This window comes from Hypomesus transpacificus, chromosome 18 (assembly GCF_021917145.1).
Source record: "Hypomesus transpacificus isolate Combined female chromosome 18, fHypTra1, whole genome shotgun sequence".
NCBI classification, from domain to species: domain Eukaryota; kingdom Metazoa; phylum Chordata; class Actinopteri; order Osmeriformes; family Osmeridae; genus Hypomesus; species Hypomesus transpacificus.
In genome coordinates this window covers 14621878-14632796 of record NC_061077.1, presented here as the reverse complement: position 1 = coordinate 14632796, position 10919 = coordinate 14621878, and the positions used below count along the sequence as shown (strand labels likewise).

Genomic DNA, 10919 nt, shown 5'->3' with positions numbered 1-10919 from the left:
ATATAGTACTAGTATGTGGGAAATTATCCAAAACATTCAATAAATAATAAATACATTGCTACAGTAAATTTACATACACAGTAATGTCCCATTTCAAATAGTTTTAATACAGTAATTTATTTCCTTTGTTACAAATTAAAGAAGAACAACATTTTAGTTCCATTAAAGTAGCTCCCACATCTCTTCACCATCAACAGACAAATGTCGTCCTTCCATCTCTGTCCAATCATAGATGCACAGATTTGTAAGGCTGGTCCTCAAACGCCAGAAGAACTCCCATTAGATGTCTTTAAGATGACCTTCGATCCTGAAAAACACAATAAATGATCATTAGGATATAGTTTGATATAAAAAAAAAAGTTATTTCCTTGCCAGTTTGGTTACTGAAGTCCTGGCCCAGACGGGCTACTTTAATGTTAGTTTTTTAATGATCTATAATCAAGTGTGCCCCTTCTGCCAACAGAACCATAACTGCAATGCCAGTAGGTATGTTCGACTTCATGCAGCGCCGGCGGCGCCGACAGCCGGATGACTTGAAGGAAGGGCGGCTGCAGGCGACGCCGGCGCTGCATAAAGTCGAACACACCTAGTGTTTGACTGTTAGGTATGGACGATGGGCTCAAATACTTACATGCTTATTTTGGTTTAGAGACTTTGACGTTGGCTTCAGCGAGCTTCAGTGCTTCAGCTTTAAACGGTGGCTTAAGCGCCGAGCGCACGACACTCGCGCAGATCGCAGAGAAGCGAATGTAGCTGTAGAGGGCAGAGCAACGTGCAGACGTTAATCGGTGTATTTTGTAATAATCGCACGCGCACAAACAAATTCAAGCCCTAACTGCATTCTGAGACATACACACAACGCCATATCGAGAGTTATTACACTAGCGAAGGTGAACTGTAACGTAAAATACGGGTCGTATAACATAGTGAAGAGAAAAGAGCGCTTAGCTAAACTAGCATGTTAACTGACTTGTTATCGCTCATAACACAGGTTACAAGCAAGTATGCATTCCAGAAGAAAATATATTTAAGTACATGATTTTACTGATGGAATACAGGCATATTTTGTCATACAGCTGAAAATGTTAGAATTGTACCTTAGGCCCGCTTGTCTCCAGTATGCAACCATTTTGCCAGTGATCTTCCGCTCAAGGACAGGTCAGATATGTGCGTGATGACGTTGTAAACTTTGTCTACGAAACACGTATCGCGTGTGATTGACAGCCTGGGCGGCCAGTAGCTACCGCCCCTCAAGAGAGAGTTCAATAAATACAACACAGTGGATTGTAGTGTCACTCTTTATATTCTTTGGTTACTGCAAATGATGTGTGTGATTAAAATGTATTAGTGCGTGCCAATTACGAGCCGTTTCTCTAATCGGGCCACTGAACATGACCCCATCGTGCATTTTTCTATTATTGAATGCTGTTACTTTTCAGCAATATGTAGGCCACCGTTGTTAGGTCATTAATTTCTACTTCATATCAAATGGTATGTCAAACAAAGTACACCGTTTACATGCACGCGGAGCACTGTTAAAGACACAAGATCATAATATATTATCCATGTGAAAATGCGCAATTTGATTGGTGTTTCCTTCGAGAAGTGGGTGGAGCCGCGCAAATTTTGACCGTGAGGGGGGGCTGTTGATCCGATTCCTCTTTCACCTTCCTCACAGAAAAAGCGGTCACGCTGTCATCTGTCACCGTTACCCGAGCTCTGGAAAAAAGGTCTTTAAAATGAAGATCTGGACATCAGAACACATATTCAAGTAAGTGATGATTTCATCTTACAGTCATTCATTTTCTTTTAAGCCTAAAATAGTTTCTAGATAGTTATTTGAAGTTTCTTTTGTGGAGTTTTGTTGGCCAACGGGTCCCGTTAGGCTAGCTAGCTCTTTGACTTTAGCTAGCTATGTAGCAATCATCGCGTAACAACAGCAAACACAGCTAGACTTGTGTAGGTAGCTAACAAGTATTTACATAGTCAACATGGCCACCAATGTTTAATATCTGAATCTGTGTTCGAGTGTGGACCGGCTTGAGCTACCTAAAAATTGCACAAGAGAGCTAAGAGGGCTAACTTTAGACGACGGCAACCTTGTTGGTAGGATCAGACAGCTAGTCTAGCTAACGATTAGCAAGTCTCATTTTGCGGCTTTTGCCACAAGCGAGGTTTCCACTTCTGTCTGGAGGTGATATACCCAATTTCAGAATGTGACGCCCTTACACGTGTTGGTTAACTTTGTCTCGTTTGGGAAATGATGTCGATCTTATCTCACCCGACGATCTGGCCTGTCCACACAGTAACGTTATGTATCGCTCTCACTTACGTAACAGTCTCTCGGCTGTACATACGATAGAATTACTGTACCGTCATAACTCATCGGCAAAGGCACATCAATTCGGGAATGTGGACGGCACAGGCTAATTATAAGTTAAATGAAATAAACGGAACAACAGATTAGATAATTACAAAGTCAATGATGGACAGTTATGTCACCGTTATTGGGTTGCAAAAACCATAATTGTGTTCAGTCAGAATAATACATATCTATGTCTTGCAGTTTCATTAGTATTGTGCACTGTGACTTATCAGATGTGTTTCGGTATATTCACTGTTGGTGAAACAACCCTTAACCCTGACATCACCCCCAAAACAAACACAACACGAATAAGTTGTTTAACCATCAGAAACTAGGTGATATTATATCGTTTTAATGTAGTTTTTGTTTTTGTGCATTGATGTATTTTAGTCATTTTGGCATTTTGAGCTGATGTTCTGTGGCTGTAGTAGTAGTCAGATGATTATGTTGTCCCTTCCTCCTCAGCCACCCTTGGGAGACGGTGACGAAGGCGGCCATGCAGAAGTACCCGAACCCCATGAACCCAGGCGTGGTGGGCGTGGACGTGCTGGACCGCGGTGTGGACACCCAGGGACGGCTCCACAGTAGGAGGCTGCTCAGTACGGAGTGGGGTCTGCCGTCCATGGCCAACACTGTAAGTCTCTCAGTACAGCATTGCTCTCCTCACCCACCAGGGTGCTTCTGTTCCAGGAAGTCATTGTTGTTGTTCTGAAGGACTCTCCTTAAATTCACTCTCAACCTGGGTATGACTTCTCCTAGTTTCCAGATGCCTCATATTTTAATTCCACCACTTTCCTACACTGATTGGTTGTGTAAGGGCATCACCCTTCTGTGGAAAATGTATCAGGCGTTTACAAACAGGAACATGATATGAGGTTTGTAAGTCGTTTACATCACCCTGTTTTGAAGGTTTTTGAGAGACCTTCAACCAAGGTTGTTTTATCTGCTAGAATTAAACTAACCAGTTTTGTCAGTGACAGTGGTAAGACTTGGGTAAATATTTGTCAGACCGTGGAACTGGAGCTGGCCAATGTTAGTATGGAAGATGTCTTCAGGGAAATCTACTGAGGAAAGTCTTCAATTGGAGCAGTTCCACAGTCTGCTTCAGTGACCTTGACTTTGAGTGGGGGGACAACAGGCAAATAATCAGGGGCACCGTCACCATCTGAAACATCAACATCTAACGTCTCCTCTTCCTTTCTTCTCTCTCTTCAGCTCATCGGGACGACCAGAACATGCACGTACGTCCACGAGCACTCGGTGGTAGACCCCAAAGAGAAGACCTTCGAGCTCAAGTCTTCTAATGTGAGTTAGCCCTGCGGTCTAACCGTGTTACTGTGGGCCGTGTGTTACTCAGGCCGTATGACCCTGAGTCTCTCCCCTCCCTCCCCCAGATCTCCTTCACTAACATGGTGTCTGTGGACGAGAAGATGACTTACAGACCTCACCCACAGGACCCGGACAAGTAAGCCAGCGGTTGATCCTCATAGGGTGTTGCTCTGTACACTGAGTGCCATTTAACACCAAGTGTCTGCTTTCTGTCATGTACAGTTGTGGGAATAAGACAAGTTGTGGAATTGTTATATGTTTAACTGTTTGTTTGTGTGTTTAGGACGGTGCTGACACAGGAAGCATTGATCACTGTTAAAGGGTTCAGTCTGAGTAGCTACCTGGAAGGCCTCATGGCCAATACAATCTCTACTAACGCTGGAAAAGTAAGACCCCTGACCTCTCTCCCCCTTTTCTCTCTGCGTATTCACTCATGTTTATTCCTGTCACTCTCACAGGTAAAGCTAGTGGACGGCAAATGACATCACATTCCTGTTGACCTTGTCGTGTGTGTGTTTTGTTCTTAGGGGCGTGAGGCGATGGAGTGGGTCATTAGGCGGTTAAACGCTGAGATTGAGGAGCTGGCTGTGACTGCACGTGGCACATTGCGTGCTCCCATGGCGGCAGCTGTCGCTGACAAGTGATAGCCCACCTTCTTCAATGAAACTGAACATTATCCCCGCAGAGGGGTGACCACCTCAATGCCAGAGCATCCACATCCTGTTTCAACCCACTGCTCTTCCTGTGTGTCGCTCCTTCTTCCCTCAGCCACCTCGCATCAGTAGAGACCAGCTGATGATATAACACTGGGTTGAACAGGGTTGCACTTGAGTCTTGTGGGACTCGTAGTCTTTTAATATTTTGAATTCACATAGTGCCTCTTGTATGTCGCCAGGCTTCTCCTCTTCCGTTTTTCTCTTATCATAGTGACAGTTTGTAGAGTCAAACTGACAAAAATGCAACTAAGGCCATAAATCTACTTAACATACATCCTCTTTCAAAGACTACACACTTATTAAGAGCATTGCTACCCTGCTTCATTTTCAGGATTGTGCAAACTGGAATTTCATGTAAGTTTAACTTATTGTTTTCAAATATATTTTATTTACATAACAGTAAGGTGACGATTTACACCACGGGTTGTTTTCAGAATCCATGGTCATTGCAGCTGGTTCAGTATAGTACATTGAGCCATCCTTGTTGCAATTATATATATTTTGAACCACTGCAATGGCTCTCACCATTTATTGAACAGGTGTATTTATGACCGTGACGAAACTGTCATGTGTTTCTGCCTATGGCATTGGTAGTCAGTTATTGTCAGTCTGTATTTATTTGTTTTACACGCTGTTCTATGTGATGTGTCAACAGAATCTAAAGCTGCCAATCTGTACAGCTACCTACCAGCTTAGGTGTTTCTGTTCCACAACACCATATAATACACTCCTCCATTCAGGTGCTACAAACTGACCCAGGCTCTGTTTGAGATCTCTAAAAATACAGCCTTCCTTCCTGAAAGGAAACAGATCAGACATGATTGGGTTTGTGATAACTCTTCAAAGGACCATGTTTTTTTCTTCTTCACAAATCCGATGATGTTAGAGATTATCTAGGAAATGGGAGGGTGTATTTATAAAGAATTTAATTTGAGCCAGATATCGGTTCCCCTTCCCTGTTCATAACCTCCATAGGCTCCTGCTGTGTGCTTGACTGCAGACACGGGTTTTCTGGTTGTAGTGTCGTACAATGCACATTATTTGAAGAAAACATGGCTGTGTATATAAAACAATGTATCAAGGGTACACATTCCGAGAATGTCAAAATGGAAAAAGTCTCGACAACAACAAAAAATTACATGAACATTGTGTGGTAGATGTTGTACGTTGTCATGTACAGATTATACTAGCCTGTTTGTAGACATGAAGAATATTGTGTGCTTTGCTCTTAGTTTCACACCGGAGTGAGAGATTGAGGTCCTTAGCCCTGTCAACTCCAGAACTAGTTGGACATCAATGAAAGTCATGTTCTCTAGACTTTGTGGTTATCCTGGATATACAAAGTTTTTTTCTGTGACTAAAAAACCCTAAATAAATGTCTTATAAAACAACTGTGTGAGGGTGTACTTTAAATCATTTTCACTTCACAACATTTTAGCAATTGTATTTGTGAAAAGTACATATTTAGACCTGTCAGCAATATATTTCAGTTATAATTCAGCTAGTCAGTAGCAATCATCTTGTGATACAATGTTTTGTAGTCATATTTACAGAAACCAACAGTCAGTTGAATTGTTGGCCTTGGCTTGTGGTGCCCCTTCTCTACAGATTAGACTGCAACATTAGAGGAAAAATCTACAAAACCCTGAAAGGCATAAGAAGATGGGGTAAGCCATGTTGAAATGTTCTGTTTCGTATATGAAGGTCTACTTTCATACATAATGGACGTACAGTTAATAGCATGGTTACTGACCTTTTTCACCTTCAGGACTGGGTTGACCAGCTGGATGTGATGTAGGCTGGGTAAAACCACCCCCTCTCCCAGTTTGGCTGAAACAAAGGAGAGTCACATCTAATAGTGCTTCACACTGGGTCAATATGAGTTTCACTTCATTAGAATAGTGTATTGTCTGTTGAATGTTGTATATTTAAAACCCAGGTTCTCACCATTCAGTTCGGGCAATACTCCAGTTTTTATCCCAAACCGCAACAAGTTCTCAAGGTCTGTAGTCTAGAAATACATGTATTATATCATGGTCAGTGCTCATATGTATATATGATGACAGAATCTCTCTGTTCAACCATCCTACCTTGAACGGTCCAATTTCACTGGACACCAGTGTGAGGGTAAAACTATCAGAAAGAGAGTTGTGTTACTGAGAGACAATGGTCAGAACACAAGCAGCATCTTCATTAGACAACTTCTGGGTCTTACTTGCTCAGCGCTGCGGACCCTCGGACCTTGTTCCCTGAGATGGAGACCTGACCACTGAAGACTGAGTCCTGCAGAGAGACAACATCTGATCACATCTAGCTGCAAATACACTCACTGAACAGGATGAAATAATCAACACCGAGAGTTACATTGCAATATAGAAAACTCGGGAAATATATAGGACATCCCATAGAGTCACCATGGTACTCACAGCTTGCAGCTTGAATAGCGGGGTGAGGGTTGCGTTGTTCTGAACGGCGAAGGCGGTGACCATGCCTGGGAGACCCAGCTGCACCTCCCCAGGTAGAAAGGAGAACATGGGGACCTTCCTGGCTGACACACTGAGCTCCATCAGCAGGTCAGGGAAGAGCTTTGGCAGCTGGATGAGGAGAAAGGAGAAGAGGAGGAGAAACAGAAGGAGAAGAAGGACAGAAGAAGAGGTGACGGAGGAGAAGGAGATGAAGGAAGAGGAGGAGAAGAAACAGTGGGAGGAGAAGGAAGAGGTAGGGGTGGAAAGGAAGTGATGGACATGGAGCAGGAACAGTTGAGTAGATAAAGTGAGCAAAGTTGACTTTATTCTGCGGATATTTGTTCATCTCATTGCGTAGATCTCTGCCTATAGTAAAGAGAAGCAACCAGTGTGTCTGATATAAGCATGGTAGTGTAATAAAAAGGTCCAAAACAAAATGGGTTTACCTGAGGGATGAATTTACCAAAGGAGCTGGTATTGAGACGCAGAGGAGAGACCGCTGGAATCTGACAGAACACATTGGAGGCAGAACATGAAGACAGTTGTTTTTCAGTAGCAGAAAAACAGACACAGACATACAGCAGAAAAACTCACCATTTTGTCTGTTATGCGGGCCACAAGGACCCCAGTGGAGAAGTAGGAGTAAGAAACCGAGTTGGCGGTGAACTCAGACATGCCCGCTGAGAGCATGTAAGAGTCCTGGCGGGTCAGAGAGAAGTTTTGCACCTGGAAGGGAGGATCTGTGTGGTTCTTGGCACTGTAGAACTCACCCTGTATGACACAAACCACAACATGTTGGAACTAGAACAAGATAGATAGAAGATATCGTTAATGACAACAATCTTAGCAAGGGTCCTGACTTGGATAGCATTTCTCCAGTGCCTCAGCTGCTTGGGGAGAAAAGGAGGCAAATGGAGATGGAAGCCCCATTGGTTTCTTAGGTGTTTGACTTTCGGGCAGACCACAATTTGTGGGACTACAGAGCTGTGTGTGGAGAGGAGATGGCTGTGAATTTCCAGAGGACTCAGGCCTTCTCAACCCCAATTCTCATCCAGTCGACTGAAGTTGGACAGTGGGGACCCCATACCCCTACCTTGAGGTTTAATGTCAGACTCTGAGGGTACTCAGATCAGATGTGTTTCAAGAACCAGTGTTTGGTGTATCCACAACATCCATGTGAGACAGGCGGAAGTTGCTTTACCTTGAAGTCCAGCTCCAGGCTGGCAGAGTCCACAAGGGGGGAGCTGGAGAGAGGGACGTCCAAAACCAGATCAGAACCAACCTGAAAGGAGACTGGTGGACCACAAGCAACACAGAAGACATCACTTACAGATTAACATCTGACACAGTGAACAGGACTAACAGATTGACAACTGGCACACATTGTGTGTCAGTGTTGTCAGTGTTCTCATTTTAAGACTTCCAAATGCAGTACCTGCAATGGCCGCTAGTTGTCTCTCCAGGTCCTCTATTTGCTGCTGGATTGCTGGGCAGATCTGAATGCAGTCACAACATGTTTGTTATCAGTATTTATCATGAAACAATGATTCTGACAAAGCAAAGTCAACGTACTATTATACTATTTCCTGTGGTTATTGAGAGAGTTGACTGTATCCATGGAAAATTGTCTACAACAACACTACTAGGCTTGTTCACATTTTAGAATTAAGATAATGATGATGAGCAGAGATAATCTATAGGTTACCAGGAAAACATTACTTACTTTACCCTGAATTTCACCTTTGAAATGACCCTTAAAAAGGCTTATAACCATCTTGGATATTGAACTGTAAGAAAAACATTCACAGAAAGGTTATGATGCCTTTCTCTCTGTCTCTATGTCTCTCTCTCCCCCTCTCCCCCATTCACTTACTCTATTACAGACACAAACACATGCATATATATATGAATCTCTCCATCTCTATAATACAACAGTCAACTGCCCACCTGGCACCACCATGGAAGTTTATGCTGACATCACCAATTTCAGCAGAGCAGGCCTTGCTGGAGATTGACAGGTGTCCCTCATTGTCACCCAGCCTCACCACAGAAGTCACACCTACATTAAAAGCTGCCAGGTCAAAGGAACCACCCACATGTCTGCAATAAAATGCACACAAACAGATGAATGGACATACACATAAATGCACACACACACACACACACACAAATTAGCAAAATCCTCTGTGTATAATGTAAAAGAAAGAAATACATTTGAGGAAACACATTTTAATCACATTGTCTGCAGAACTGTGGGTAAACAACTATGTCACTCAGCAAGTTCTCGGTTTCACTTCTGCTTACATGTACCAATAATAAAAAAAAATATTCATTCTGTGTACAGTCAATTGTGTACTTCAATAACCATTCAGTAATTTGTATTGTTTGACATATACTACACTCATCACAAAAATATAAGGTAACAATTCTATTGTTAAGTTTTTAGTATTGTTATGTCATAACTCACATGAATCCCAATGTGATTTTCAACTTCCCGATCACTCTGATATTCAGGCCAGAGATCATTGTCTTGAAGCCGACCCCATCATAAAAGTCCACTGTGGGTTCTGGGAAATCACACTGAGAAACAGACACCCTGTAGGAAAAGGAGAGAAGAGAGCATATTGTTGTTATTTAATATTTTATTGTGACCCTTGTGGCAACAGCCAGAGCTAAATGTTAACATGATAGTAGCTAAAGCGAGACTCTTTAATATGAAATCTGATTAGGCAGAGATGGTGTGCCAAGGACTGACTGGTGTAGGAACCCAGCTTATCTTTCTCTGACATTCGTTACCTACCCACTGAGGACATATTTCACTAGGCCAATTCTTCCTTTAATGTCGGCAAATGACATATCCTTTATCCTGTCCTGCACAAACCCTGCTCCCAGGTGTTTCCCTGGAAATGTACAATGGGAAGAAGAATGTCAGATTTGACTAATAATCAAAGATATGGATCATCATGGATAATTCAATTTCATTCCAGAAGATGCTGTAACAATTCCAATTCGGCCATTTCTTTGGGCATGATAAGTGACAAACACACAAGCTGTGAACCATATGGTATTTTTTTTTTTTATCTCAGTCATTATGTTGTGTCACCTCATTACATTTTTTGTCCCATGAAGGAGCAGTTTGATCAAACAATCAATATATATCCAAATCAATAAATTGAAATGACTCAGTTGGTCTCACCATACTGAAGTCCCTTGTCTGTGAGGATGAGCTTGATAGCAGGGTTCTCTCCATGTGTGTGTGTGGAGAGACTCAGCAGCAGAAACACTAGGTAAGGCAACATGCTGCAGACGAGACCCTTCTGGATACCCACTGTTAGAAACACAATGAATGAATCTATCATTTGAACCATGGTAAACACGGTAGAAAAAGCATTCAGTTAAATGTAAAAATGTGATTTACCCGGTTTATAGAAAGCAGCTGTAGATGTTTGCAGTTTGGTTCAAGGTTTCTCCTTGTGACATCCCCACTTCCTTATTTTGAGAAGTTTATAAACTAGCTTCCTCTCAGTGAGAAGTGAAACTCAGCCTCTGTGAGCTGAGATACCGCGTGTATAACGTTTGAATCACATGCTCTCAATAACAAGATATGCGTGTCTGAATTTGAATGGTGAAACTCAGATCCCAAAAATTCGACTCAACTTGTTGAAGTTCGAATTATTGGCATCTGAACTTTACTGTTCGAATTTGAGCAACCTGAATTTCCGAACTTTGCATTTTTGGATTACATGTAAATAAATTCCTATTTTAATTTTAAAGAGGTGAAATCAAAACCAACATATTCGATGGTGTTTCAATTTCATTATTAGGTATTCAATGCTTTTTACAATTCAAAACATTATGTCACTGATTTGTTTCCATACTCCCCCAAGGCGGCCCCGGGTCCACACACGGACCGCCCCACACCCATCATCAACAGAGATGCAACATTATATAGAGTCTAGACAGTCACAGCACAGTTCAGCCAAGACAATTGTTACGGAGTCTAGTTCATAGGTAATCGACTAGCCGGACTGGTCCCCGGACTCC

The 10919-nt window shown here is 42.4% G+C and overlaps 3 protein-coding genes across 3 annotated transcripts; 1 reads left to right on the top strand and 2 right to left on the bottom strand.

Annotated features, from left to right (window-relative positions):
* Positions 1-86: 86 nt before the first annotated feature.
* On the bottom strand, positions 87-1202 carry atp5f1e (ATP synthase F1 subunit epsilon). The gene is made up of 3 exons (XM_047040277.1): positions 1098-1202; positions 632-753; positions 87-307 (listed from the first exon to the last, which is right to left on the bottom strand). Exons 1-2 carry the CDS (start codon positions 1127-1129, stop codon positions 636-638), a joined length of 150 nt encoding a protein of 49 aa, XP_046896233.1. The 5' UTR covers positions 1130-1202; the 3' UTR covers positions 87-307; positions 632-635.
* Positions 1203-1647: 445 nt separating this feature from the next.
* Positions 1648-5517, top strand: LOC124480704 (PRELI domain containing protein 3B-like). Its single transcript, XM_047040270.1, has 6 exons — positions 1648-1771; positions 2831-2999; positions 3581-3670; positions 3760-3830; positions 3978-4080; positions 4222-5517. The coding sequence occupies exons 1-6, from the start codon at positions 1740-1742 to the stop codon at positions 4336-4338; spliced, it is 582 nt and encodes a 193-aa protein (XP_046896226.1). The 5' UTR covers positions 1648-1739; the 3' UTR covers positions 4339-5517.
* Positions 5518-5838: 321 nt separating this feature from the next.
* On the bottom strand, positions 5839-10404 carry LOC124480685 (lipopolysaccharide-binding protein-like). The gene is made up of 16 exons (XM_047040233.1): positions 10294-10404; positions 10072-10203; positions 9676-9775; positions 9343-9471; positions 8823-8975; positions 8599-8662; positions 8311-8371; positions 8077-8168; positions 7470-7646; positions 7322-7381; positions 6837-7004; positions 6626-6693; positions 6501-6543; positions 6358-6421; positions 6164-6240; positions 5839-6055 (listed from the first exon to the last, which is right to left on the bottom strand). Exons 2-16 carry the CDS (start codon positions 10172-10174, stop codon positions 6020-6022), a joined length of 1395 nt encoding a protein of 464 aa, XP_046896189.1. The 5' UTR covers positions 10175-10203; positions 10294-10404; the 3' UTR covers positions 5839-6019.
* Positions 10405-10919: the final 515 nt, after the last annotated feature.

What these genes read in the sequence shown, in the direction of transcription:
- LOC124480685 (XM_047040233.1), bottom strand. Translation starts at nt 10,174, where the DNA reads ATGTTGCCTTACCTAGTGTTTCTGCTGCTGAGTCTCTCCACACACACA. An exon ending in GCCTGGAGCTGGACTTCAAG is followed by an intron (nt 7,647 to 8,076) that starts GTAAAGCAACTT and finishes TGTGTCATACAG; the next exon opens with GGTGAGTTCTACAGTGCCAA. An exon ending in CCCGCATAACAGACAAAATG is followed by an intron (nt 7,382 to 7,469) that starts GTGAGTTTTTCT and finishes GTGTTCTGTCAG; the next exon opens with ATTCCAGCGGTCTCTCCTCT.
- LOC124480704 (XM_047040270.1), top strand. Translation starts at nt 1,740, where the DNA reads ATGAAGATCTGGACATCAGAACACATATTCAA. An exon ending in TGCCGTCCATGGCCAACACT is followed by an intron (nt 3,000 to 3,580) that starts GTAAGTCTCTCA and finishes CTCTCTCTTCAG; the next exon opens with CTCATCGGGACGACCAGAAC. An exon ending in CACCCACAGGACCCGGACAA is followed by an intron (nt 3,831 to 3,977) that starts GTAAGCCAGCGG and finishes TTGTGTGTTTAG; the next exon opens with GACGGTGCTGACACAGGAAG.
- atp5f1e (XM_047040277.1), bottom strand. Translation starts at nt 1,129, where the DNA reads ATGGTTGCATACTGGAGACAAGCGGGCCTAAG. An exon ending in TGGAGACAAGCGGGCCTAAG is followed by an intron (nt 754 to 1,097) that starts GTACAATTCTAA and finishes TGCCCTCTACAG; the next exon opens with CTACATTCGCTTCTCTGCGA.